Source organism: Ziziphus jujuba, chromosome 1 (assembly GCF_031755915.1).
Source record: "Ziziphus jujuba cultivar Dongzao chromosome 1, ASM3175591v1".
NCBI classification, from domain to species: Eukaryota; Viridiplantae; Streptophyta; class Magnoliopsida; order Rosales; family Rhamnaceae; genus Ziziphus; species Ziziphus jujuba.
In genome coordinates, this window is record NC_083379.1 from 40,330,621 (window position 1) to 40,358,460 (window position 27,840).

Here is a 27,840-nt window from a genome sequence, read left to right on the forward strand (position 1 = left end):
TTAAACTCGTCAATTAATTTACTAATGTATATTACCTAAATATTGAGAAACTCCAAGAAAAAAAAAATTAGGCAAAAGGATAGAAATTTTTGTATTTTGAGACACTATATTGCTAATGCTAAGCATACATTTGTTTTCAAATTTTTCATCCTAAGTTTGCTTGTGAATATTACTAAACCTTTTAGTCTCAACTAGGAAATTAGATGTAGAACTTTTTATTGAAAAAACAATAACACATGTTTGTAGAAATAGATATTAATTTATTTAAATATTAATATTTTTGTAAAATAATAAAATAGTAATACATTTATGTATTACATTAAAATGTAATTTATTCCAATTTATTGCGATTTAAGTGATTGGATTGCAATTTAAACCTTCTACTTTTAGATATTTGTAATTTAATCCACTCTAATTCTGTTAGATGCGATCAAAATACAAAAAACTAAAATTTGAAAGGCCAAATTGTAATTTTGAATAATTATAAACAATTTATGGGGATTATAGGCCCTATATATTATTACAAAATTGGTCGAAAATAGTGCTCAGCTCGGTCTTTTGTCTATCTCTCTCTCTCTCTCTCTCTTTCTCGCACCCCCAAATCACTCTCTCACAGCTCAAACACTCCCCTTTTAACCATTCTCTGCATAATTAAAAAGAAAAAAAGAATTTTTTTTTCTTTTAAATCTCTGCGCCTCAAATTCATCCCAGCAACTTTACCCTGGAAAGATGAGTGAGACAATTGTATAAATTAAAAGTCTTGTATTTGTGGGTTTGGATTTAAAGTCTTGTATTTGTGGGTTTGGATTTGTTCTGCTTCAGACTTTGTAACAATGGCGGGAATAGCTATAGTTTTGGATCTGTTGAAGAAAAGCCCGACTTTTTATGCATCTCAAAGCCTTCACTCTTCTGGGTTTTTCTCTGCCTCAGCAGCTGCGTCTGCTGCTGCTTCCGTGGCTATGGGATACCCTTTTGCCTATAGGGCTTTATTCGGGTACGTCCTTACCAAAGTTAATTTCGCAATATGTATTTACTTATGTACGTATTGGTATATGTGTATGTATATTGCAGTGCGTTGGCTTGTTGAATATGGGTTTGGATGAAAGTAGAAATATTGGTTTTTTTAGTTTGGTTTGATGTGGATTTGATATTGGCAGATTGAGATTGAAACATGCTGAGTAATTGGGTCTTTTGTAGTGGTCTAGGTTGGTTTTGATCGATTGCTATTTTTCTTATTTTCAATTACTACTGCAGTAATTCAAAATATGATATATTGTTTTGTGATTATACGTAGTGCTTTGATGCAGGGACATTAAAAGTTTTCTGAATATTGTATTTTCATATTTATTTCTTCAACTTAGAACTTTATGCACGCTTTTTAGCACCAGCTACATATTATTCATGCTAGTCTAAACTTGAAAATGCTTATGCAATTCCCATCGTAATGCTGTAGAAAAGCCTTGAATTTTCGGTGGCTTAATTTTGTTGTTGGCTATACTAAGACTAGAAAATCACTTAGTTTGTCCTGAGAAACTATTTTGAACTCTACAGAACTTGATATTTGTGTTCTCATAGAGACAAGTTCATTTCATTTTTGGGAGGAAAAAAATAAAATAAAGCGTAAACTTCTGAATTTTTACTTTTGTGGTTTTCTCAAGAATTTAGGTGAACTAGTACAAGATCTTGGAGGTACTAGATTTGTGCTGCTTGGAATGTTATTAGTCATATGAGCCTACTCTGCTGTTTAACATTAGCACTTTTAGTGTGGTGTTTCTCTTTAGCTGAAATTTGACCTTTACTGATTGTTAGTGGTCATGATGCAGTAATTTTGGGGTACCAGTTGCTCACTGTGATGCCGGTGCTGCATGGTCGGAAGATTATGTTTCTAATTTAAAAAGTGCATCTGAAAGAATGTTTCAGAATGATGCTCTGAATTACAGTACCAAGGAGTACAATGTCGAGTTGAAGCCTCTATTCTCGGCTTTTGAATTAAGGACGCTAGCTATGACAACCTTGAGGTCATTTTTAATGTTCTATTTGCCTCTTTTGGAGCCTCGCACAAATTTGGAAGACGATGATGATGACTTCCTGCAGGATGCCCAAGATGAGCAGCAACCCGTGGATTATGTTGTTCCCTTCAAAAAATCAGTCAAGCAAATCGGTCGTGAGGTCAGTTGTTTCACTATCCTTGATTTGATTATGTGAAGTGTTTGCCTTGCCTTTTTGCATTTAAGTAATTTATGGTTCAATATATCTCCCTGGCCGCCCCCCCTCCCTTTCTATGTTGATATGGGAATTTCATATCCTTTGGCTTTACAAAATTAAACTGTCTTTGACTATGGTTCTGATTAGATTATTTGGTAATTAAATAATTATTTGCAACAAATTTGAGAAATCAGCACATTAATGAAGTTTGTTTAACAAATTTCACTAGCTTTCTTCTTAATTATATTATTTCTTTCCAATAATCACTTTGACTTGCCTTTTAATTTTGTATTATAATCCTCCTAAGTCTTATAAATATTTAATCTTCTCACTGAATATATGTTCCAATAGTTCTTTCACAGTAATTCCTTAACTAAACAATTTACCTTATTTTGTATTTTTCCCTACTTCTTAGAACTTATTCTTGTATGTTGTGCAGTGCTGCATCTTCTTCCATTGTTTTTCCTAGTTGATGTGATTTCTAGAAATATGCATAACTCAGCATGGAAACATAGTTAACCTTATTATATTTTGCATGTCATCAAGACTACTGTCGTAACAACTAGGCGAGTTCTGGAAAGAATTGCTGTACATTATGTTTCTCAGCGCATGGCATGGAAACTTTTGAAAGGTACTAACTTTTCTATGCTACTACCTTTTAGTTTTGCTTTCAAACAATATGCTACCTGAAAATGAATGAATAACAATACTTATAGACAATAGAGATGAATATATATATATATATATATATTGTTTGATATCACATTATGTTGTGCGTCCTTAAGAGATCTTACATGCTACTGATGGATGAGATTATATATACAGATGTTCCAAAATCAGCCACACGCAAAGCTGGAAGAGGAATGCCTACATACGTTTACTTCTTCCATGTTAGCAGAACAACTTTCCGAGGTTCAAAGCTCAATAATCATTTTGTCTCATTTTTGCTATGTGCTTCAACATTCAATCTCACTCTTTGGACCATGTTTGATTACTCGAGCAGGACACTTTCTAGGAGTGACAGCATCTTGGATTGTTCAAGTTGCCATTGACATATACCGGTTTCTCTCTCGTACTTTAAATTCAAAAGAGGATGATGAAGTTGATGCAGCAGAACAGGCCAAACTTTTAGGAAAGAAGGTTACAGCTACTACTGTCAGGTGTGGTGCCTCACTGGTTTTTGCTTCAATTGGGGCAGGGATAGGTGCAACTCTTTTCCGTCCATCAGCTGGCCAGTGGATCGGTAAGTATTTCTTTCTAAATCTAAGCTTTCTATCATTGTTTTTTCAGTCTCTAACTCTAGTTAAAATATGCGTCTTTCTGCAGGCTGTGCCGTGGGGGACTTGGCAGGGCCTATTATTGTAACATCTTGCATGGGGAAATTTTTTCTCCCAGACCTTTAATTTACAAGGGTAGGGTTAACATTGATATATTTTTTGCACTTCCAAGTTTTACTGGTGTACTAAACATTTAAGAAGTATTTGATGGTAAATTTTTTTAATCAAAACCAATTTCTAGCTAGTTTTAGATAAACAAGGTGTTGAACAGGCAGCTTGAGAATTGGTCCAAGTTTTCCCTTTCTCGAACCATTTTGAAAATCATAATTGGAAGACAATGAATAGTTAAGAATACCCTGTGAATTTATATTTGCTAATGGTACAGCATAAGGCGTTCCAAATTCTTCCTTGTTTTTCTTATACCATTTTAGTTCAGCGTTTTATGCTTAATTTAGCTAACCGTTTATTTCCCTTGCATGCCTACATAATATTCCATTACCATTTGCAAAGCTGCCGCAGACAGTAAATATATGATCTATGTCTGGAAACTGGTTTTTTGGCCTTATTTTTTATTTTTTTTAAGGGAATATTAGGTTTTGGTAATTAATGAATGTGATTGATGAATGGAAAGAAATCTCTTCAATAACATCATGCAGCTTTATTTTTAATTTTCTAAACGGGTTAGACTTTAGAGCTTCGAAACATGGAGCTTGCTGAGAAATTCCAATTTCCACCATTAAAGGAAATGGTGGAAATTAACCTGTACGTATAATTTCAAATGTGTTTTGTAGAATTGAATTGCATCATCATATTAGATCCAAAAGAAAGAAATAGCCAATTCTTACTTAAGCAATCACTGATAAGAAATCAGCAAAAGAAACCATTAGCTTTTTACTTGCTTCCTTTTTTCCTTTCTTTTTTTTTGTATTTTTTTATTTGGTATGCACTGGTTTTTTTTTTTTTTTTTTTTTTTTGGGTGAATCGTTAACCTATGTTTTTTTAATCAGACATTAGCCTTTTACTGGTAATGCATTTCATTGCAGAGAAATATGCTCCCAAACTGAAAAAAGATTTAAGTTTTCCAACCCAATTTCTAAATTGAATACTGCATCACTCGTCCAATGAAAAACCACAAGAGTACATATATCTCGAGAAATACTGTTTAAGAATCTGATTCTACTTGGAATTACCTGTAGCACAAACTTATAATTGACTAAACCTTTTTTTTTTTTTTTTTTTGGGTGAATATTGACTAAACTTTTTTACAAAAACCAAAATCATAACTTTCGTATTTATATTTGCCTCGCCATAGAATAGAATAATTGAAAATCCATTCAAAAAGTGGGTTTCTACTTTCTAAGTGTCCCAAATCATCACAACAGAGATTACCCCAACACCAAGCAACACAGCCAAGAACTTGTGATGTGGTGTGTTCAAAGTAACTGACTTGAGAGGTGCGTAACCCTTTGATAGAAGATGGTTTACCGATACATAGATGAATACCCCACTAGCCAGACCCATTGATATGGCAAATATCCAATCCGCCACAGCTCCTTCGGTTGTGGCATCTATAATTATTCCAACAACCACCCCAATCGGACTTGAAATGGCAAATGCAAAAGCATAGGCTATGCATGATAAGAAAGGACGGTTAGGAAGCATCCGGAGCAGAGCAATTCCCATGGCTATTGCTGCAAATATCTTGTGCAGAGATATAGTCCACAAAGCTTTCCAAGCTTCTGCTTTTGTCTCTGCAACTCCAATTGCAATACCCTCGAACACGGAGTGGAAACACAAAGCTGTGATCAATAAAATGCTATCTCCAAATGAATCAACTTTTGTAATGCTTAGAGAAGGATTTGCAAAGTGGTGTCCATGATGATCCTGTATATATGCAAGAAAAATATTTCAATCAGTCTCGGAGAAGTAAGCTTACACATCAGAAAAAAAATAAGCTCTATATTTCAGGAATCAATAAGCTTAGTTAACACATCAAACCTGAATCTGAGATTTTGGAATTCCATCATTTGGACCTCCTTTTCCCTCTTCAACACTCCCTGTAATGATGAAAAGAAAAATAAAACAAATGTAAGATCAAACTATCTAACCGATTGATCAAAAACAAAGATACCCTCTTACATCTGCTTCATTTCTTCAATCTCTTTAATTTTTGTTTAAATTAATTGCCAATTTTTTTTTTCTTTTTCCCTCCTTTTTACGTTAACAGTACTATAATAGGGCAAACAGAACACTTTAGAGGCTAGATATACAGTTGGCCGAAAGAATCACTAACAAAACTTGATTTCAAAGACAACATAAAAAAAAGCAATAGAACCCAATTTAGATTCAGCAAAACACAACCCAGTTTCCAAAACCATTGTATAAAATTGACACTTACCTTGACCATCAAGATTACCAACAGGCCCACCACCACCCTTCTGCTTCACAAACACATAGGAAATCACACAATCAGCAAGCATAGTCAACAAAAACCCAACACAAGCCAGCATAAAAGCAAAAGGGTATTCTTTCTTAGTCAAGTCCTGGAAAGTCTCATTTGCATCACTCAGAAAATGCATCAGAGCCGTACCCAAAAAAACACCCCCAGCAAACTGCGTGCCAAGAACCAAAAAACCTTCATTCCACTTGAAGAAGTAAGGTGAAACCCCACCTATAAAAGTCCCAATGAAGATTAATATCAAACACCATATCTTCACAAGTATAAGAGGCTTCGAACGAAGATCCTTAGCTTCGCCGTTTCCAGAGGTGGTGGCGCTCTCATCGCCGCCGTCGTCGTGGTCGTGGTCGTGGCCACTGTGGGCAAAGGCTGAGAGGGTAAGACAGAGGAAGATGGAAAGGAAGAGAAGGGTCAGAGTCCGAGAAGCCATTGGAGATTAAAACAGAGAAGGAAGAAGAAGAAGAAGAAGGAAAAAGAAACATTGAATATGTGGGTTTGTTGGGATGGGTATTAATATAAAAGCAATAGAGGGGGGTTTTGGTTGTACTCGTACAGAGAGACGAATGAGAAATTGGTAGCGTTGTACTACTTCAAATGTGAACCAAACTAGTTTTGTTGTACTACAAAAGTCCGAGAAATTCTATGGTTGTAAGCGAGTGTGTTAACCACTCACCATTCTTGCCCGTGGGATTTGAGAAATAAAGGCCTTTTTTTTTTAATTATTTTGTCTTTTTCTGTTTTTTAATTAATTAAAAAGGATCCAAAATTTTTACCAAAAAAATAAAAAAGGAATCCAAGATCCGTATTTCTTATTATTATTATTATTTTGCTCAAAGGATCCAAATTTAATTATGAAATAAATAAATAACAAAATTATATTATAAAAATACATAGTATCTGGTAGGAAAGGACTTGGCTGAGACTCCTAACTTTTTATTTTTTATTTTTTGGGTTAGTAGATGAGACTCCTAACTTGTACCAAACCTCCTCTATGTGTACACACACACACACACACACATTAATTATCAATATTTTATTTTATAAAATTAAAATAAGTATAAAATATCATATTAAAATGAAAATGTCTTTAATTTCATAAAACTAGAATATCATAATTAAATTAAAACTTTAAGACTACAAAAATCATACAAAATTGATGGTTGTAGACGGATCCTTTATAGTTTTTTGTTATAAATCTTATACCATATTATATATATATGTATATAATAAAACTATAGTTATTAAAATATTGCACAACTTTATTGAGTAAATGATGTAGTAAATAATATAATAATATTTAATTAATTTTTTTTTAATTTACTTATCAATTTAAAAGTTTGCTTTTGAATATATATAATTAAATTTATATTAGAATTTATCTTATATCATTTTTTATTAATCATTAGATTACATTATATATTAGAATTTAAAATTTTAAAATGGTTAAATTTAAATTTAATAACATACTTAAAACTTCTTTAATATAATAAATTTTATTTAAATCTGATAATTAACAAATATAATTTTAAATTTTCGTCTTTCATATAATTTAAAAGTTATGAAAAGAAGTTTTCATATTAATTATAATATTAAAATCTTGATTTAAATCTGATTGTATATATATATATAAACATATTTAATTTATTGTAACTCTCCTATAAGTTTTACTATTTATCATTGACAAATAAAAAGTTACTCCTGTTAATGCTTATTATTAATAGAATTTATGTTGATCTAACAAGTAAATTATATTTAATTTTCTTTTGACATTTTAAATTATAAATCTAGTATAAAAAAAGTAAATATTTTTGAATAACTAATTAAAATAACACATGGACAGACAAATTCTGTACAATGATCATCAATAATCATAAATAGTACTTTTCTTGGAAATTGACTAAAAGAAAATTTATGTTAACCCGCAAACTCTTTGCTATGACGATGAGCAAAAGAGACCTCTTTGGCATCTAGTATATGTTTTCTTGTCTTGGTTTTTATTTTATTTTTCCTTGAAAGATGCATTTACTTGTTTCTTGACGTCATTTCCTCTTTAGGTAGGTTCTATTCGGTGAAGCCATACATACTGATGAAGATTTATTGATATAATAAAATGTTGCAGGGATGATAAAAATAAAAAATAAACAAAAAACAAAAAATAAAAAAAATAAAACTTATTTGTCTCTTGAGATAACGAAGACAAAGTATTAAGCAAAAAACTTATTTGCAACTTAATACATAATCTTTATTAAATATTTATTTCAACATTAGCTTACAACACGGGCAATCCATATTCATGTGCGAACTTCTTTAATTATTCTAACTATTACATGAGATTCATCCAATAATATAACTTTAAAAAATTATTTAGTTTTAGTAACTGTTTTACTAGAGTTATGCATTGGATAGTGAAAATAAAAAATTAAAGATGATTTATTAAAAAATATTTGTCAAATCTCTTTGTACGTGGAACTCTCTCTTTATAAGTTATCTTAAAAAATAATTTTAAATTTGGCAAAATTACACACTAGTTGTTAACCTCATTAACTTATGATTTTGGAATTCATTATCTAATGATCTAGTTTTTTATAGCTTACTTCTTGATAAAATCCAGACACCTAAGTTAATGATGGAGAAACAATCAAATTAATTTTAAAACTGATAGTAATATTAATTCTTGTATAATTATGTGAAACATTAATTTTATGTTTTGAGATGTTGATGCTATTTTATATTTGCAAATTATATGTCAACCAAAGTAAAAAAATATCCCCTGTATTTTCATTGACAGTTTAAAAAATTACCGCCCCTGGTGTCTCATAGATCCAAATCAATTCACTGGTTTATCCTTTTTTTTTAAAAGAAAAAGAAAAATACATTCATTTTATTTAAAAATTAGAGAATAAAATTCACGCGTTTGTGGGAGCGTGGGAATAGTGCTACATCAATAGCCCAACGTGTAAGGAAATCAAGCAAAGTTCGAACGTTATCATTCTCTTGTCCTAACCTACGAGTAACTATCTAACAGCTGTTTCACTTCAGCTTGGTCTAAGGTTTTTCCACATTATTTGATTGTCTATATATATATTTTCCCACAACCTTGACTTTCCTATTTATGCACAATTGACGGTTACGATTGCATTGCAGGCATTTAATCTATCAAATCCAAATCGTTGACGTACAAGAACATAAGAAAATTCAAAAGTTGGCCTGCTGTCACGGGCCTATCTTTTAATCTTCCGGCAAACCCTCAAGAATTCTACTCCTTGTTGCGCGGAACGTGACACTACGGTGCAAATCAACGTTGCCGTAAGCCTGTAAAGATTCCACCAAAAACAAAAAAAAAACTTACCGTGAAGTTGGGCTCAATTGGTCGTTGTACAGTACTTTCATGCGTGGTTAATGGTTTTTCCACCTTATAAATTTTTTTTTTAAATTCTTTTTTATAATAATATTGCTTTAACTTTTATTTTTTTATTATGGAAAATAAATAAGAGCAATTCTACGCTTATAAAATTTGTTTATCAACTCATGCATATCAAATAATATAATATTATTTTGTCAAATGAAATTAGTCTAATGACATTCTTAGTTTCATTTTCTTTTTTCTTTTTTTATATAGATATTATCCATGGTAGAATCGTGAATTCATATAAAACCCTCCCTTTTAAGATATAAATAGTATAGCCTAATACAAAATAATATAATATTATTTCATTAGATTTCAATTTTTAAATAATTTTAGATTGTCCTAATTTGTCAAGTGCTACTAAGCTGTCAAGTCCGTCTTGAAAAACAATGGAATTTGGAAAAAGCTTGAGAAGCTTAGAATTCATGAACGGTTAAAATTTTTTCTTTGGAGAATCTTATCGAATGTTGCCCCCACTCGGGTCTTGTTAACCAACAGAGTTGGACAATGGGACAGAAAATATGTGATGTGTGACGCAGAGGAGGAGACATCATTCCATATTTTCAAGGAATACCATAATATCAGAAAACTTGCATTTGCTAGCAAATGGAATGTAAACTGGACTGCTGAATGGTTTCGAATATTGAGAAACTGGTGGAGTTTTGTATTAACCCCAAATCAGAAGCTTGCTTCCAAAACATGGAAAGTAAAGAAATAACAATTTTCATCTCTTCTTTAATGTACTTCGCATAGAATTGCAGAAATGAAAGTCTTTTTAATGGTCTGGAATTCCTCTATGACGAAGTTTTTCGCTTTAATCACATGGTAAAGGAGTTTGATGGCTTTCGATGATCCTAAAAACAAATCCTAAAAATTCAAGGATCTTCGAAGCTGCCCCCATAAGGTTGGTGGAAGATCAATATGGATGTCGCATTTAAAGGATAGGTAGGTCTTGCTTTCGTGGTTAGGGACTGGAGAGAAAAGCCACTCTTTCTGGCTTCAAAATGAATCAACTGTAACTACCCTTTGGAAGCAGAATTGGAAGCTGTGAGATGGGTAGCGACAAAGGCAACTGAATGTAGATGGTACAGATTCACATGGGCGTCAGACTCCATCGAAGTGGCCAAAGGAATTTCAAGCCCTGATGACCCTCCAGGTTGGGATACCAAATATGTGCTCCTTCACCTTCGATCCTTGTTTGAAAAGAAAACGCTACATGCAGACATTATTTTTAACTTAAACTCTTGCATATTGACTTCCTTTTCAAGGAATGTATCGGACATTGTGGCTTCTAAGATGCTTAGCATAAGTCTGGCTATGTAATCCTCCAAAAGTCCATGTTGAAAAGACAAATCAATCCATATGCAATGCTCACATGGAATTCATAATTGACTTTTCTATTAATTCACTAAAGGACATAGCCTAAATACAATCTTGATGTAAAGTTTACTTAATTCCTCTGCCTTATCTCTAACTTTACTTAATTCCTCTGCCTCATCTATAACTTGATTTTATGCTCATCGATAAGAGTTTAAAATATATATATATATATATATATATATATTCTTTTGGGACTATCAAATTTAGCCTTAACACATTTTCCATATACACATAGCTTTCATTGTGAATTAACAGTTAAATCATGAGGTAATTTATCAAAAAGTTAAATCTTTAGGTAATTTTTACTAATATATATGGGGTAGGCATGGTTTTACCTTCATGAGACATGGATATATAAAAAAATATATATATGTATATATATATATATATATATGATGGATGTTTGTAATATAAACCCAAGGTATTTTAGAGGATTCATAATAGAAATTTCTGCATCAATTTATGGAAAGCCTTAACATGTTTAGACAAAAACAAATTATTTTTGGATTTTTTCTCTTTTTTTTTTTTTTTAAAAAAATAACATTGAATTTTTTATAAAATCTGGACATGGATTTTTCATGAAACAAAAATTACACAAGTTTGAATCCAAGTTACACCCACTTGTGCAACTATCTTTTGGAGTTGAAACTAATTGGATTTCCTTTCCAAGTAGGAAAAAAGTTTTGCATATACCCAATTGGAACTATATTTTGGGGTTTGAGATTATTATATATTTTTATTAATTGTACATAACAATATGATTTTATTTCTCTGGCAAGCGTACTTTTTTATCGAAAAATTTTCATCCATCGATCTTTATTCATGTTATTTCTTTTCAGCAACTTAATTTTTATGGTATACATTTTTAACGATGGCTGTGTCATAACATTGATTTCATGAATAATGTTGATTTTCTCCTTTTGTTCCGATACATATTCTTATACACTACAAAAGAGTCAAGTCAATGCAATTTTTATACATTCCAAAAGAGTTTTGGTATTTATCACAAATGGTGATGATCAATAGTAAAATCACTATTAATGTGGTGATTGTTTGTTGACTGCATTTAATTCTATATTAATATTTAATTTTGAAAATCTAAATTGAAAATGTGAATCCTTTTACGGCCATTTAAATTTTCAAATGCTATATGGGTCAATTAATAATGATTATCAATAATCATAAAGAATATTTTTTTTGGGTTAAAAACTTATCAAATATTAGAAAAATTTTACTTTTTTTAAAAAAATCTCAAAATTTCACTAACTTTGACACAAATGGGGTCTAAAGTTTTACATGGTAAAATTAGAGTAATTTTTTCTTTTTTTTTTTTTTTTTTTTTGGGATAATCTGAGAGCTTAAACACAATAAATATGTTGGATATGCTTGCCTAAAGCTTTACATGGTGATAGATTTTAGGTGATCATTCTTTAATATAGAAATATATTTTGTTTACATCTAATATTTTTGGGATGTATAAAAATTGTGGTGACTTAGCTCTGCCTTGTTTCGTTTATAGAAAAAAATTTAAAAATTTAAAATAAAAAAATTTGAGTTGTTGGTCGTAATTTAAATTCGCCTTTATCATGATTCATGCTATTGATTAGAAAAATTACTAATAAAAAAACAAACTCACAATATAAGTATCTATGTATAGTCAGTGATAAAAGTCAATGTTCTTTTAGATAATCATTCAAATTCAAATCCTTCCACACAAATATATAAATATATATACAGAAAAATTTTATGATGCAGACCGATTAGCATGTGGACCACATCTAAGTTAATGTTTTCTTAAAAAAAAAAAAAAAATCAATTTTTACTGTAAATATATATATAGCATATACAACAAAGCCATGCTTTTTTTTCATAAAGCATCGGCTTATATATATATATATATATATATATATATATGTATATGTATATGTATATAAGTAAGATAATTAGCTTTGTATGACATTGTTTTAATTTTTAATAATATTTACTTTCTTTTTCTTCTTTGTTTGAAATGATATTACTTTGGTTTTCAAAGTGTAGGAAAAATTTATAGTCAGAAAGTTTAAAATAAAATTGGAGTATTGTCAGCATTTTTATTTTATCAATCAAGAGGTTTAAGCCCAAAAAACACAAAATTAAAATTTGCCTGTTTGGGCAATGGTTGAATTTTCCACAATTTAAACTCTCTCTAACCCTGTTAGACCCCCCCCCCCCACCAAAAAAAAAAAAACAAACAGAAACTATCCTTAAAGTTTCCATAACCTTGGCGTGCAAGCATAATTTCTTATGAAAAACGAGGATTTCCAAAAAGAAAAAAGAAAATTTGAAAATTTATATGAATATACATCAAATAAATTCACAAAGTTATATACCAAATGTTATATATAAAGATTTTATTAATTTATATTTAGCTACATTCACCCCTTTAACCATAATTAATTTATAACCAATAAAATATTAATGCAATAACACTTTAGATACGTATCTCACTATCTTGATGACTTATTTGGTAACGTCCCATGTACTCAATTTGAATTATATTAGGATTTAGCAAGGCAAAACGTTTCTCTTATAAAACTGCCCCAACAAATAACAAAGGTTTTGTATTCTATCTGAGTCTCCCCAGAGAAGAGAAAGAGAGAGAGAGAGAGAAAGAGAGAGATCCAATCTTAAGGTACGTTGTGATTGTTCAACTTAATTGATATACATATACATATATATATATATATATTTATATTTTGGTAAAGAGCTTAACTTATATGTTTTATATTCATGAATATGTATGTATAAAATCTTTATTTTGAGCATCTAATTGATTTCTTTTCTGTTTGAGAACCTTAAATATCTACGTTCATAAAAGTTGTTCCAATTTAAAGGTGTAAATTTACTCCTTATTTCTGTAGGTTTTTAGAGCCCCAGTAAATTATCATAGGATCTAAGTATCTATTAGTGTTTATTTACTTAAAACGAAAACCAATGATTTATGGTGTCTTTCTTCTGAGCTTTCATACAGAGCTTTTGCAACCTTCTGTTACACGAGGATAGCTCGCATTTTCTTTATGTCTCCATAGCAGAGAGTCTCCTTTGCCACTAAATGCCTCCAATACAAACTTTGCATCCATCAGGATCTGACTTAATTTCATAGGCCAAAAACAATCTTGAATTAACAACATTTAATCTTAGTAAGTTGATTCAATAATTTCTCATCTATAACTATATGCTCATCAATTAATAAGGTTTTTTTAATATATAATAATAATAATAATAATCTTTTGAGACTAATCTGATTATCTTGGCACATGTTCCATAGACACATAGCTTTCGTTGTGAATTAAGCAATTAAATCATGGGTACTCTTTACTAATAGTATATGGGGTAGCCGATTAGACATGGTTTTACGTGATGTGGATATATATATATATATATAGGAAAAAAAAAATTTGATGGATGCACAGAATACTATAGATCAATGTATTTAATTTTAATCATAATCCATAAGTAGGACTAGAGAAGTGATAATACAAGTTTCACCATTAATTTATGGAATTTTCTTTTAAATAACATTGAATTTGTTATACAATCTTGATATGAATTTTTCATAAAAATAAAAGCAAAAACTAAACATAGTTCCCAACCCAATTTGAATCCAAACTATACTGAATTGAGGAACTACTTTTTGGAGTGGAAACTAATTGGATTTCCTTTCCAAAGTAGGAAAACAGTTTGTACCCAATTGGAACTATGTTTTGGTATATATATATATATATATATATTTAATATAACAATGTGACTCTATTTCTCAGGCAAGCTTATACTTTTTCTTGGAAAATTTTCATCCATCAATCCTTATTCGTAATTGCTTCTTTTCAGCAACTAATTCAGCATGTTCAAGGTACCTACATGTTATTATAGCCCCAAAATTTTATAAATTTCGTAAAGAATGCTGTTATAGCCCCTAGCCCATTGTTTTATGATTGTTTGCTTCTTTGTTATTTTTTTTTTTTAATTAAAAAAATTACTTTCATGATTTGTTATATTTATTTGTCAATTATGTTTTTTAGATGGTGGAATCTTGTATCAAGTCTTTAACGAATCAGCTCAAAGGTAACAAGAAGATTATCCAAGAATTGCAAGCGAGCAATGAAAGTTTACAAGCCAGCAATAAAGGTTTACAACAAAACAACAGAAATTTGCAGGCCATCGTTGAAAGGTTACAGGCCATCATTGAAAAGCAAGAGAAGGAAATAGAAAAATGGAAGCTTGCAGCAAATAAAGGAAGGGAATTACTATGCAAGTCTTTATTGAGTCGCCATTGCAGTAAAAATAAGACCGGCCTCCCCATGGAGGTTGAAAAAGAAAAGGATTATTCAGAAGAATTGAATTTCAATTGCTCATCTTCATCTTCAGAAGAAATCAAAAGTCTCAAGAAAGCTGTGGAAAAGTTGTCTGCTGACATCAAGAGGATTCAAACATCTCTGTCCTATACACCTTGTGAACGACCACTTCCTGATTTTTACACTTGAGCATTATATCTTATTCTGTAAGAGTTTTCAAATTTTTATATGAAAAATATAGTTTTTCTTTTTTTTTCTTTTGACTGGGTTACAAAAATATCTCCTTCTTATTCATGTTTTATTTATTAAATGTTAAAAGATCAACACATCAATATATATATATATATATATATATATATATAATTAAAACTATATTAAAAAAAATTTTTAAAAAAAATCAAAATGAATATTTTCAAATATTTTTTTTAACAGTGACATTCTCCAAATTAACTAATTTTCAGTAAGCTTTACATATAATTGACGAATACAGCAGAACCAACCAGAGATTCTTCATTCCATAGAATTGGAGAGGATGCAAATCACAATATCAGTCCTCAGCCAAAATTTTGATTTTCCAAAAAATTAGATGCAAAATGACCATGTCAACATATTCTCATGTCACAGATGAATAAATAACGACGCACCAAAAAAACATTTCACCAATTCAAAAATCTTCCTTGCCAAAACAGCTTTAGACGTGCAAGAAAAATTGGCTTTGATGAGTCTTAAATTAATACTCTCTCCATGTCATATCCATATCCATAAGCTTTGTGTACTTCATCCCTACAGATTTTGTTGCCTACTCTTTTTACATTATTCTGATCTCAACGTCTCCGGAACAAACCCGGCTGCCTCTGTTCTTGCATTCGCCTGGCATTGTCATTTCAAAATTTAGCATAAATGTATCTTTCATTCAAAGTTATAATCTCAATATTCTAGTTTGGTGTCAAAGACAAAAAGAGAACTTATGACAACAACCAAATCTCTTTTCAAATGTCCCTAAGATATATATATATATTTTTTAATTTCTTTCCCTGATAAATGAGTCCCGGTCAATAGATATTGCATTATTGCTAACTGATCTGTGCTATAAGATTCAAGCAAACTTTGAAAAAAATAGGACAAGATTAATTTCTGTACGTACTTATTATAAGTAAACAGCTTAAAAATATAATTTTACCTTTGATGGTCTTTAGAACGCCGAATGAACTCCTCTGGGATATCATGACCTTCATAAGCTGCTAATACTTGCCTGATGTCAGCTGGAGGATTACGGGCAACAACTGCAGAAAAATAAATCAAATTGTAGGTCATGCATTTCTCGTGTGTGGAAATCAAAGCAAACCAAAATTAATTTATTTTAAACACACAAAAACAAAGGGGAAAAGGAGGGAGCCACTGGCCCCACTCATTCGAATATCTAACAGAATTCATGGAATGCTTACATTCAAGGAATGGTATGAAGTCCAAAAGAGCTGTGTCATCCAGTTCAAGCTTAAATGGCTTTATTAGGGCTCCATTTTCTGGCTGAAGGGTATTTTCTCGTGCATGAGCGCTCAGATAGATAACTTTAGCTGGATCCCTATTGAGCTTAGATAGATCCTGTTGGGAAAAACTACATCTTATTAAATGAAACTCTCCAATTTTTAAGCCATGAAATCACAAGTAATGTTATCAATAATTCCTCAGACAGACAGTTATATTTGTTTCCTGTAAATAATGTTTGGTTACTGTATATGTAAGTACAATAAATTCAGTCCCGGCAGTAGCCAGATGCTAAACTTGCTTTCCAAATATTTTCTATATTCTATAACATGTATCAAACCTGAATATCAAAGACATGGACATAAAAAGTATTATGTTTCCAAAAGGCTTGAGCTCCTGACCCAAAACCCGAGATCAACAGGGATTCCTAAAGGACCATCGCAGGGTAACTCATTTTGTATAACTTAAAATCTCATTGTTATCTCACACAACTCGTCTCCAATACATTTGCCTAAAGATGATATTTTGACCCAAGAAAGATTTAATGGATTGGACAGCTTTTCTATTTGGAATTTTATGATCTACCATGCAAATGGGCAACAGAATTACTCCTCAATTCCACAACACAACAAAAGCTCACTGCAAATCTATTTATCTAATATTGTAACTACACTTGTAAAACCTATTCATCTCAAAGTACACAGAGTATTCTCAATGAAATGGTAAAGGAAAGATATATAAATATATACATATATATCAAAAAAATTAAGAGAGGAAGAAACTGCAATGACAGCGTAATAACAATCTACTTATAGAGAGACATTTGAACAGCTGGTGTCAATATGGAAACTCCTTGTAAACTACGAAGAGTTAGCTTAGATAACTAACAAAATTAAATAAATTAAATGCTGAAAGATAGGCATAAATCCAATCAACTTGATGCCACAATTAAGAAAGAACCAAATACTATAACATGGAAAACTGCAAAGTTATGAACCCTAACATACCCTATAATGTTGTCCATTTTGATACTTGGTAGCAGCCTTTCCTAGTCTAAATCGTATCAAATGCTTGACGTCCAATCTATCAAGAACAGGATCTATATACTGCATGTAACAAGAGAAAGCATTATATTGTTAACAATATAATGTTAGAAAAGAACTACTGAGCAGGCATAGGAAGTGGAATACACTACCACATTGGGATAGTCTGAATACACAATTATTTCAAAATACTGAGCTAGATGTTCCAAGAAGGCATCAACTCCAGGCCTTTTGATTGTTTGCCAGCCCTTTTCTCTCTTTATACACAAAGAAGAAAATATTGCAGTAAGTAGCACGTATACGAATACAATATTTAGCACATATATGAATACAATATTTAGGTAAAATGTGAGTGAACAATTTTTAATAGCATGAAAAAGGAGATATAAAACATTACTTAGAAATTATTACCGTCCAATGAGAGTAAAGTAATGTCTCCTGTAGATCTAGAACTAGTGTAAAAACATGTCGCTCCAGAGGATGCAAATCTGGAAGAAGCTTGTCTGCGTATGGTTCAGTATAACCCTACACAATAAGAAGGAAGAGCTTTATAGTTAAGAAAATGGATGAAATAAAGAAAAACTTGATATATGATGCGAAGGAGGAGAGGATCAGAAATGGTAAGTAACGCACTTTAATCTGTTCCTCAAGCATCCGCCTTGTATCCAAGTAAACTTCTGTTGCTTTGGCAGGCACTATAGATAACAGACAAAAAGAACAAGCACACTATTGAAAAGTTGTATAAACTATCATTTGAAAAGGCATTAAGATAGCACTAATACTCAGTCTACCAGGTTAAAGTGCCAAATATATAAGCCTCTATCAAATTAGCCTAGCCATGGGCATAAAAGAATGAAGTTTCATATATAATATGGTAAATTATGTTTCTGTGTTTCCACCTTTTGCAAAAACAAGATTAAAAGTGTCATTTCAAATGCCACAGTTTGTGTTGTTATCAAAATATAGGTCACTCGCTACAATCATAACAGCGATTTTAAATCCACCTCCAATACAAGAGAAGATCATACACATGCTGAGACACTTCAATTTGTGGTGGCGGTGGGGGGAAGAAGATAAATAAATAAATAAAGTGCCATTTATTAACATGTTCAATTTTTGTTTTTTCCTTCTGAATTGTGTGTAGTTTGCTAATCTTAATTGTTATAAATAAATAAAGTGCCGTTTATTAACATGTTCAATTTTTGTTTTTTCTTCTAAATTGTATGCAGTTTGCTAATCTTAATTGTTTGTTACTGGTAGTTAGAGCTTCTTAGACCTACCAATTAACTACAAATATGAGGGGGAAAATATGAAAAACAAAAACTAAAAACCAAAACAATTGTGTTTCATTTTGTATTCATTATTTTTTCCCTCCTCAGATTTAAAGTTAATCGAGATGTCTGTAACCAACACTGACATGCAAGCAAACTATACTCTTTTTCTTTTTTTCTTTTTTCTTTTTTCTCTCTCTTTTTTTTTTTTTTTTTTTTTTTTTTTTTTTTTTTTTGGGTGGTGGGTTGGCTGGGGAGGTGGTTGGACAAAAACCAAACACATTAACAAACAACAGCTAAATAAACATCTAACACATCCATATTAGTATGGGTAAACAAATAGATTCCATAAAACAAAGCCAACATTTATAGAAAACATGGATAAAATGCTCTAATGGATCAGCAGATAATTATATATATATATATATATAAAGAACAGTCAAAATAGACCAACACATTCTTGGAAAGATAGAACACATAATTCTCATGGGCAACTATACAAAGAACAATATTGTTCATGGACTCACCTGACAATGCAGTATGGTAGGCCAGACGTTTAAATTTCTGCAAAAGAATTTGATAGAAAAAAAATTGTAATTCTATGTTCATCACAACCCAAATCTTACAAATCACAAATAGTACGCCACACAACATCGCATAACAGTCAACCAGTCATTCATTCACCAACAAATGAACAAGCATACAAGTTACAATAGATGCATTTTGTATTGCCAACATAAGGTCTGGGTTCATTATACTAAAAATCATTTGAGCTTTCTTAATGAGCTATATAGGTTAAATCCTGTAATGTTCGTCTACATTCCAATTCTATTTTCTACATCTCAGTTTCAGGCATCTGAATATCGTTGTTTCTAGAGTAAATTTTTACAAAATATTTTGTATATTAAATTGCAAGGTTGAAGAAAAAATAATTAAATTTTCCAATTCTGAAACAAAGTTACAAGTTAGACTTACTTCAAGGGCAGGCGCATCATCTGGTATCTTGTAATTCAGTGGTGCTGCTGCTCGAAGAGCCTTTGATTTCTCCTCAATTTCATCCAAAGTGTAAGCTGCAAAAACAAAACAAAAAATTTCCAAACTTTGACAATTCACATTGTCTCATTCATCAAACTGTGACACCACTATAATCAATGCTAAGTTTTTACCTTCCTCTCCCCCCACCCCCCTCCAAAAAAAAAAAACACCCAAAACCCCAAACCAAAATTTGCATTAATAAATTTAAAAAAAAAAAAAAATGAAGAAACCAAATGTCAAAATTAATCATACTATTCACATTAACTGGTACATTCACCGATAAATTAATTAACCCATATCAACAATTGAGCCAAAATATCCAAGTTACTAAGCTTTACTTGCTAATTTCCACAAAAAAAGGAATAAAAAGCCATCAACTTCAGCTACCACCACAACCCAGAAAATAAAAAAATAAAAAAAAATCCAAAGATTCAAAATTTACAAGGAAAATGGAAAACCAGATATACCCACATACCATACGAGACGTAACAAGTGAACGCAGCGGCCCCAGTGACAGCTCCAAAAAGCGCATACTTGAGAAAGCTCCAAGCTTTACTTCTCGACCTGTTCGAACCCTGAGAAGTAGGTGGCGGCGGCGGCGGTGGTGGTGGAGGCTGATCGGCGACTACTGTTTGTGCAGCTTTTAGTGGCTGGTCTTTGGAAAGGTGTGAGGACAACTCGGATTGGTAATTGGATCGGTTCGTCGCCAAATCGGAGCTAAACAGGCGTCGATTTCGATTCCTTAGCAATGATGATACAAGACGTGAACGAAGTAAGATCGCAGACATTGTCACGGTTTTCCGTACTGGGGTTGAAGTAGGGTTTATGCTGAGAAATACAGAAAACAGAGACCGAGAAAACAGAAATAAAAGAAATAAAGGGGTTTGTTTGGAAATATGTTGGTAGATGTACAAGAGGGGATGTTTGGATGTCGGTTTGTGCTAACCTTAGTGAGGTTAAGAATAGGATGTGTCAGTCACTACCTGGTTAAATTAATTAGCCGACCTATAATTAAAAAAAATACAATAAAATAAACCGGCTTTATTTATTTATTTATTCTATTTCTCTTTCCGATTTTGAAATCAATAATTTTGAAATTAAGAAACCTATTCAAATTAGGGTAGGGAAATTAAGAGCCTCTATAAAAGGACACACGATGTGAACTACACATTCAACTTATATTCAAGTGAATTGACACACACCGAACTTGTGGCCTTTTGCTGTGGAGTAGCTGTTTTTTCCACAAGTTACAGAAAGAAAGACAAATAAAAAGTGAGGTGAAAAAAAAAAAAAAAAAAGGTATAAGAAATTTGAGAAAAAGCTTTTATGTTTTAGAATTTGCTTTTCAATTTTAATGGGTTTATAATATGCTTAACCGGGAATTTTTATTTTTATTTTTATTTTTTCCCCCTTTCAATGCAATTTCAAATTCTGTTATAGAATTGCGTATATCTATGCGTACACTGGTGCATAGAATGTGCTTGTTGTGTTGTTACTGATAAGTGATAATGCCCAAAGTCCCAGATCTGTTTTTGAGGCAGTATGCACAAAATAACCCAAATGCAGAATTTGGATTCTTGGGCTAGTCCCAGTTTGGAGTTGTATGCAAGTCCTTTGAACGTATAGCTCATATTTGGGCCAACATCTCATCTTTATTCGTAACTTGTCTCTAGTACGGTTCATCTTCGCTACTTTTTCTACGCTTAGTATTATTGACTTTAAATAGGACCTTAAAGAAAGTTTATGTCATATGAATTATCTTATTTGTTTGCCAAACTTGTAACAAAACTTCAAGACTGGTTTTTTCATCAAAGATCAAAAGCCACTAATAACTACTGTATTAATACATTGGTATATATATGCATTAAAAACCCACCAATAAATAAATATTTGATGAAGCAGAACGATGCACTGCAGCCTAAAATCCTACATATATTTTTCTGCTACGTATATCATGTTCTCTAAGCTTCCCTCGAATAACTATTTTTTTTCCCCCCTTCTCTTTTTCTCGATCAGGGGCATTATGGAACTGAAGTGCTTGTTGCTTAATTCTGCGGTTTACCCAAGTACTCTTAGGGGGGATCTCTGACAATGTTAGCAAGCAAAGCATGGATACCTTAGCCTGCAGTGAAGTGAACGCTGAAGGAAACTCAAAGAGCTTAAACGTTGCACCACAACAAGTGGTTGCAGAGATTAGAAATTCCAAGGAAGAATACCCAAATGGGTTCCAACTGCCTCTTCATTATCCAAGGTACACCAAGCTAGATTATGAGAAGAAGGGAGAGTGGAAGTTGGACATGCTTCTGAAAACATATGGACTCAGCTTTGTGGGTTCCCTGGAAAAGAAAAGGGCTTATGCTATTGGAACTTTCCTATGGCCAGATCAACTTTGAATACACGCACACACACACATATATATCCTTTGGATATTTACTTTCAAAATTCTATTCTTAATTCGGTACCAGAAAACAGTCTAGGTTGGAAGTTCATCTAACGTCATTAGCTATGATGTAATTTTGATTTAGTGAGCTCTAGTTTTGCTTTTATTTTCCTCCAAAGCATCTTGAAAGTACTAAGTATATTATGCTTTGACTGATTATTATCAGAAACCACGTAAATATTCTCTTTGTCCAAACTCCAAACTGACAACCTCATCTGAATCCATTTGTGTTATTTTCATTATTGGTGAAAAGTGGGAAAAAAAAATTATATATTCTCTCTTCCTTTTTCTTCTTAACAAGGACATTACATGAAGGAAAAATGTAATAGCTTTAATTTAAAGGTTTGTTGTCAGGCAGAGGAATAGATTTCAGGTTGTGCCCACCAAAGTAAAAGAAGTTTTGATGGTGTCTTAGACAATAAAAGTAAAGAATAATGGAAGATGGTCAAAATCATAACCAAATATAACTTAGATCCGTGCTGTACACTATCTAATCATAGCCCTTCCAGAATCATCTCTAGGAAACGTGGATAAGCAACTCTGGTTTTTCTTCTTTTTACCATATGGATAATTCATGTAATGTCAGCGACTTTTAGATAATTATATATAATAGAAAAAAAAAATACAAAAACTGTTTTTGCGTTTTATTTTGTGATACATATGCTCTACATGCACGATCTTATATGTCGAAGAGTGTTTGAGAAAAAGCACAGTTTGCTTCACCATAAAAAGTATAAATTTCCTTAACTTCAAACATTTCATCATGAGAAAGATATATTACTAGGAAACGAAAACATATAATATTATTTTGATTACAGGTCAAGACTAAACGCAACAAAAATCAAAACCGACCAAGATACATGATTAGCTTAAGCAACAACCGCAAAACCCTTTCACCCACAATTATTCAACCAAAAAAAAAAGCCAGAAAATTTTCACCCACAATTAATTCTCATGGTAGTTTTGTAGATTGACACTTGTAACACCAATCATTTATTGATCTAGATACTCTCATGGTTGTTGTGGAAATGAATCTCAATGTCTCTTCTTGGTCCATATACATCCCCAAAGTGAAATGCCACCTTTTAATTTCTCAAACCCAATTACAGCAGTCAGCCTTGAATTGCTAAACATGAAGAAAACTATTAACTAGTGGGATTGGCAGCTAGAAAGTCCAAAATGGTCAAGTAACTAGGAATAGTATCCCACTCCAAATAGCAACCCTACCCAATTCCAAAAGACTTTAAAGGGCAATACGTGTTGCATTGGTGTACCATTTAAGCGCTTTTTGTCTCTTTATTGCATGATGGACAAGGGTAGTTTTGTAAAACCAATCGCCGTCCGAGTAAATCTTTCAATTTGGAAACTACTATATATATACATGAAGCGCTTCATGGTTTTCATATACCATCCTTATAACTCTCTTTCAAACTTCGAAAGGTTTATCAAACTTCATCTCTAGCCTAAACTACTTTTTCTTCAAAAGCCAAAAGGAAAAAAAAAAAAAAAAAAAAAAAAAAAAAAAAAAAACGAAAGCTGGTTTCTCAGAGAAAATGGAACACAAAGAGAACCAGAATCTTCATGCCTTGACACAGTTCATGGACACCCAGTTTCTAATGAAGTTTACCAAATTTTTGCTCTCGGTTTCTGTGTTTTCTTTCTTCTTTTCCCACTCTTCTTTGCTTTCTTTCCTCCATTCTTTCAACTTCTACTTCTCTACATTCCCTTACCAACTTGTCACCCACACAGTAGACAAGAACTGCATATTCCTCCTTTGCAATGGACTCGTTGTTTTCCTTGCAAAATATTCTGGTCTAATCCGGTTCTTGTCTTGCTCTTATCATCCTGATTATGAATCTTACGAGAGTATCATTGATGTTTCCTCACTTGAATCCTCAGTGCCAGAGACAAAAGAGATGATCTTGGAGAAGGAAATTGCAGAAGAAAGTATTAATGGTTCAGAGGAAATCATTAATGTTGTTGAGCAAGAAAGTGATCAAAATGAGTGTTTGATCAAAGATCATGAACAAGAACAAGGAAGCGCATCTATGGTTTCGAAAATTGAAGAAGAACTAGAACCAGGAAGATCTTCTATAGTTTCAAAGGAAAAAGAAGAAGAAGAAACTGTAATATATGTTGAAGAAGATGAAGAGGAGGACTGCAAATGGTCAAAGGGAGATTTTGATCTTGCTGGACAACAAGCGGAAGTAGAAGAAGAAGAAGAAGATGAAGGAAATGGAACGCTAAGTACAGAAGAATTAAACAAGAAATTCGATGAGTTTATAAGAAGAATGAAGGAAGAAATCAGGATTGAAGCGCAAAGACAATTGATTATGGTTTAGAGACCATGATCATGATGATCAATGCTAAATTTTCTAGAATGAAAAATTATATATTATGTTTGTAAGTTAGAGTTTTTTTTGTTTTTTTTTTTTTTTTTTCCTCTTTCTTTCTTTCTTTTTTTTTTTTTTTTTCCCTTATGTGTTAATTAGTTAGTGTATAGATTTAGTCTAGCTAGTGAAACCTTTTTCTTCTTCTTTTTTTTTTTTTTTTAAATTTTAAGATCTAGTTCTCGTTGTAACGTATTATATATGAATTAAAGAGGAATTTAATCTCATATTTAAAATCAACTATATTCATTTGTATTCTGAAAAAGTATTATACGTAATAGTTAAAACCATATAACATATTATATAAGAATTAAAGAGAAATTTAATTCCATATTGAAAATCAACTATATTCATTTGTACTTAGAGAAAATATTATAAGTAACAGTTAAAACCATATTATCCATGTTACTTCTACTCATAATTTATGTAAATTAAATTCAATAATCTATAATTATATGCAATGTTACACCCAACAATAAAATAAAGCATATAGGTTTTCCATAAATATTATTAAGCATTAAATTATCAGTAACATTTGCGTATAAAAAAGTTTTTCCTTAGCTTCATGGTTTTCTCCTTTTTTTTCTCTTTATTTATTTACTTATTTATTATTTATTTATTTTTGGGGTGTGGGAGTACAGGCTGTAGGCTAAAACGATTCTGCTTCAAAATGATGATTACAAAAACTGTGGGCAAGTTCATATGCTACCAAAAACTTAATAACCTAATAATTTTCAATAATATGCCCAATAACAACAAAAGAATAAAATTGACTCTTGCATGGTAGGGACAAATAATTGCTTGATCCAAATTGTAATTGATTCAAAACATAAAGCAAGAAAATCATTAAGGATCACATGATTTTTTTTTTTATTATTTTGCAAAGATTCAAATTTGGAATTATTGTTTAAAAAAAATGACTTTGTTATTAAAATATAATCAAATAAATATACATATTCATAAGCCTAATTAAATTAGAATTAAATTAATTATTGCATTAACCTTTCTTTTTTAATCTTGATATTGACGGATTAAGATTAGGATAAACATAACTTTTGATTGCTTGATTCAAATTCTAATTAATAGACACAAAGCAAGAAAATCGATTAGGGATTGATATTCACAGAATTATTTCGAATATTCAAATTCGAAATTATTGTAAAAAATAAAAAAATAAAAAATAAAAAAACAATGATTTTGTTATTAAAATGTAATCAAATAAATATACATATTCATAAGTCTAATTGAATTAGAATTAAATTAATTATTGCATCAACATTTCTTCTTTAATCTTGGTATTGACGGATTAAATTTGGATAAACATAACTTTTGCATTGGATCATGGATCCCCTCCAAAAACAAAGTGTCAAGTATATAACTTTTTATAATTAATGAAGCTGCCAGTGCATTAGGAGTACTTAATTCTTGGTAAGCTCAAACAAAGCATTTAAAGTTAGATAGTATTCTTCATTTTTATTTATTTTTTTTTTCTCTCTAATAAGAGACCCCATATGGAAAATGATGTTTAAAGATATACAGGTTAAAAAGGACTGGTGCTGTGAGCAAGGGACAATACTGAAGTGATTAACTCAATTTGTCTGTCATGGGGTACTACTCTGAAAGTTCCATCAAAGAATATTTCTCAATTTTTATTTTTTTTTTTATAAAAGAATATTTCTCAAATTTGGTTTGCCCCTATGGCTTTGGAATCTTCTTCTTTAGGGATATATTTATAAAAGGCAATCAAAAGGTGAAAGTAGGAACAAAAAGCTTCCTTCCTTGCCTTGGTGAAGAAGCTTTGGTATCTGGTGTGTAACTCACCATCTATAGTTGTGTATAACAGTCCGGCAGTAGGGTTAATAAACAAGTACACTATCCTCATCGAAAAATTAAGAATTAGATGCAATTTACTACTTTTTTGTTTGAGCAAAGTTTATTTTAAGATCTCTAATTTTTTTTTTTTTTTTTTGGTATACTCCTTAAATTTTAAAAAGTTATATATTAGTCATGAAAAGTTAAATAACACAACCCTAACGGTTTATTCATTTTTTATGCTAAATATTTTTATGTTTATTTTTCTAATAAATGGCGTATTTTTGGATTATTTGGGATGAGTTAATGATTAAAAACAAAATTATCTCAAAACAATGATCAAAATTTTATTAAAAAAAAAAGGATTTGGAATTAAAAATTAATGAACCATTAGGATTCCGTTAGAATGTAACAGTTTTTTCACCTATATGTAACTTTTTTATTCTTAAAAAATATCAAAATGCAAATAATAATAATAATAATAATTAAAGACCAAAAATGAATGTTTCAACGCTGCCCAAACTAAAGGATAATAGGTTATATTACATAAACTTATTAGTTGCGTTTAACCCAAAAAATATTATGTCACTTATAAGAAATAGATAGATCAAAACCGAGTCACATCCAAAGTCAAAGTACAGAAGGAACTTTTTGTTATCATATTCAGAGAGAAGTAAATTATAATGATTAACACACATAAACTGTTTCACCCAAAAAACACACATAAATTGATCTTACCAAAAAATAAAACACAATGATACACACATAAATGCTGTGCAACAGTTTATATATACCGTACTCTGAATTTGTGTATTCTTGTCCTCATCTAATGTAGTCCAACAAGAGCGGCAAAAGAATCCACAATTAGGAATAGAGCTTTCCACGTGCCACCAATACATGTAGCCAAACGCATCCGGTCATGTATTTCAACTTCTACAATCACTAATTGTGGGGTGCAGAAAACAAACAAAAAAACAAAACAGAACAAAACAAACAAGCCAACCTAGATGTGACATAATATATACTTCACTATATACGCAGTAATTAAGATTTATCCTAAAAACCTACCATAATCAAACTATAACCGTCTCTTGCATATCTATACAACACATGTCATTCTTTAAAGAATTCTTTTACTGAAGTATAATCTTGTCCATAATATTTTTTTTGCTTAAAATAATGCTATTTTACTGGAGATGTGATAGATGTTGACGGCATTGACATAGTAAAACTCCCATATTCCTAAAATTGTGAACTAGAACACGTTTTACGCTATTCAAATGGTTATATATAATTCTGGGAAGTAG

At 31.2% G+C, this 27,840-nt stretch overlaps 5 protein-coding genes across 5 annotated transcripts; 3 read left to right on the forward strand and 2 right to left on the reverse strand.

Moving 5' to 3' along the window:
* The first annotated feature begins 539 nt into the window (after positions 1 to 539).
* LOC107434505 (uncharacterized) lies at positions 540 to 3,885 on the forward strand. Its single transcript, XM_016045977.4, has 6 exons — positions 540 to 994; positions 1,824 to 2,169; positions 2,752 to 2,836; positions 3,031 to 3,117; positions 3,209 to 3,448; positions 3,532 to 3,885. Exons 1-6 carry the CDS (start codon positions 834 to 836, stop codon positions 3,606 to 3,608), a joined length of 996 nt encoding a protein of 331 aa, XP_015901463.1. The 5' UTR covers positions 540 to 833; the 3' UTR covers positions 3,609 to 3,885.
* Positions 3,886 to 4,543: 658 nt separating this feature from the next.
* Positions 4,544 to 6,508, reverse strand: LOC107434510 (zinc transporter 11). The gene is made up of 3 exons (XM_016045987.4): positions 5,881 to 6,508; positions 5,481 to 5,539; positions 4,544 to 5,366 (listed from the first exon to the last, which is right to left on the reverse strand). The coding sequence occupies exons 1-3, from the start codon at positions 6,368 to 6,370 to the stop codon at positions 4,839 to 4,841; spliced, it is 1,077 nt and encodes a 358-aa protein (XP_015901473.1). The 5' UTR covers positions 6,371 to 6,508; the 3' UTR covers positions 4,544 to 4,838.
* Positions 6,509 to 15,450: 8,942 nt separating this feature from the next.
* On the reverse strand, positions 15,451 to 20,770 carry LOC107434482 (mitochondrial import inner membrane translocase subunit TIM50). The gene is made up of 10 exons (XM_048467436.2): positions 20,367 to 20,770; positions 19,832 to 19,926; positions 19,384 to 19,420; positions 18,219 to 18,280; positions 17,997 to 18,110; positions 17,738 to 17,842; positions 17,550 to 17,648; positions 16,503 to 16,659; positions 16,238 to 16,340; positions 15,451 to 15,927 (listed from the first exon to the last, which is right to left on the reverse strand). Exons 1-10 carry the CDS (start codon positions 20,677 to 20,679, stop codon positions 15,882 to 15,884), a joined length of 1,131 nt encoding a protein of 376 aa, XP_048323393.1. The 5' UTR covers positions 20,680 to 20,770; the 3' UTR covers positions 15,451 to 15,881.
* Positions 20,771 to 21,597: 827 nt separating this feature from the next.
* On the forward strand, positions 21,598 to 22,338 carry LOC107407377 (uncharacterized). Its single transcript, XM_016014656.3, has one exon. It carries the CDS (start codon positions 22,000 to 22,002, stop codon positions 22,282 to 22,284), a length of 285 nt encoding a protein of 94 aa, XP_015870142.2. The 5' UTR covers positions 21,598 to 21,999; the 3' UTR covers positions 22,285 to 22,338.
* A 1,412-nt stretch (positions 22,339 to 23,750) lies between these two features.
* Positions 23,751 to 24,903, forward strand: LOC107407379 (uncharacterized). Its single transcript, XM_016014658.4, has one exon. It carries the CDS (start codon positions 23,885 to 23,887, stop codon positions 24,671 to 24,673), a length of 789 nt encoding a protein of 262 aa, XP_015870144.2. The 5' UTR covers positions 23,751 to 23,884; the 3' UTR covers positions 24,674 to 24,903.
* Positions 24,904 to 27,840: the final 2,937 nt, after the last annotated feature.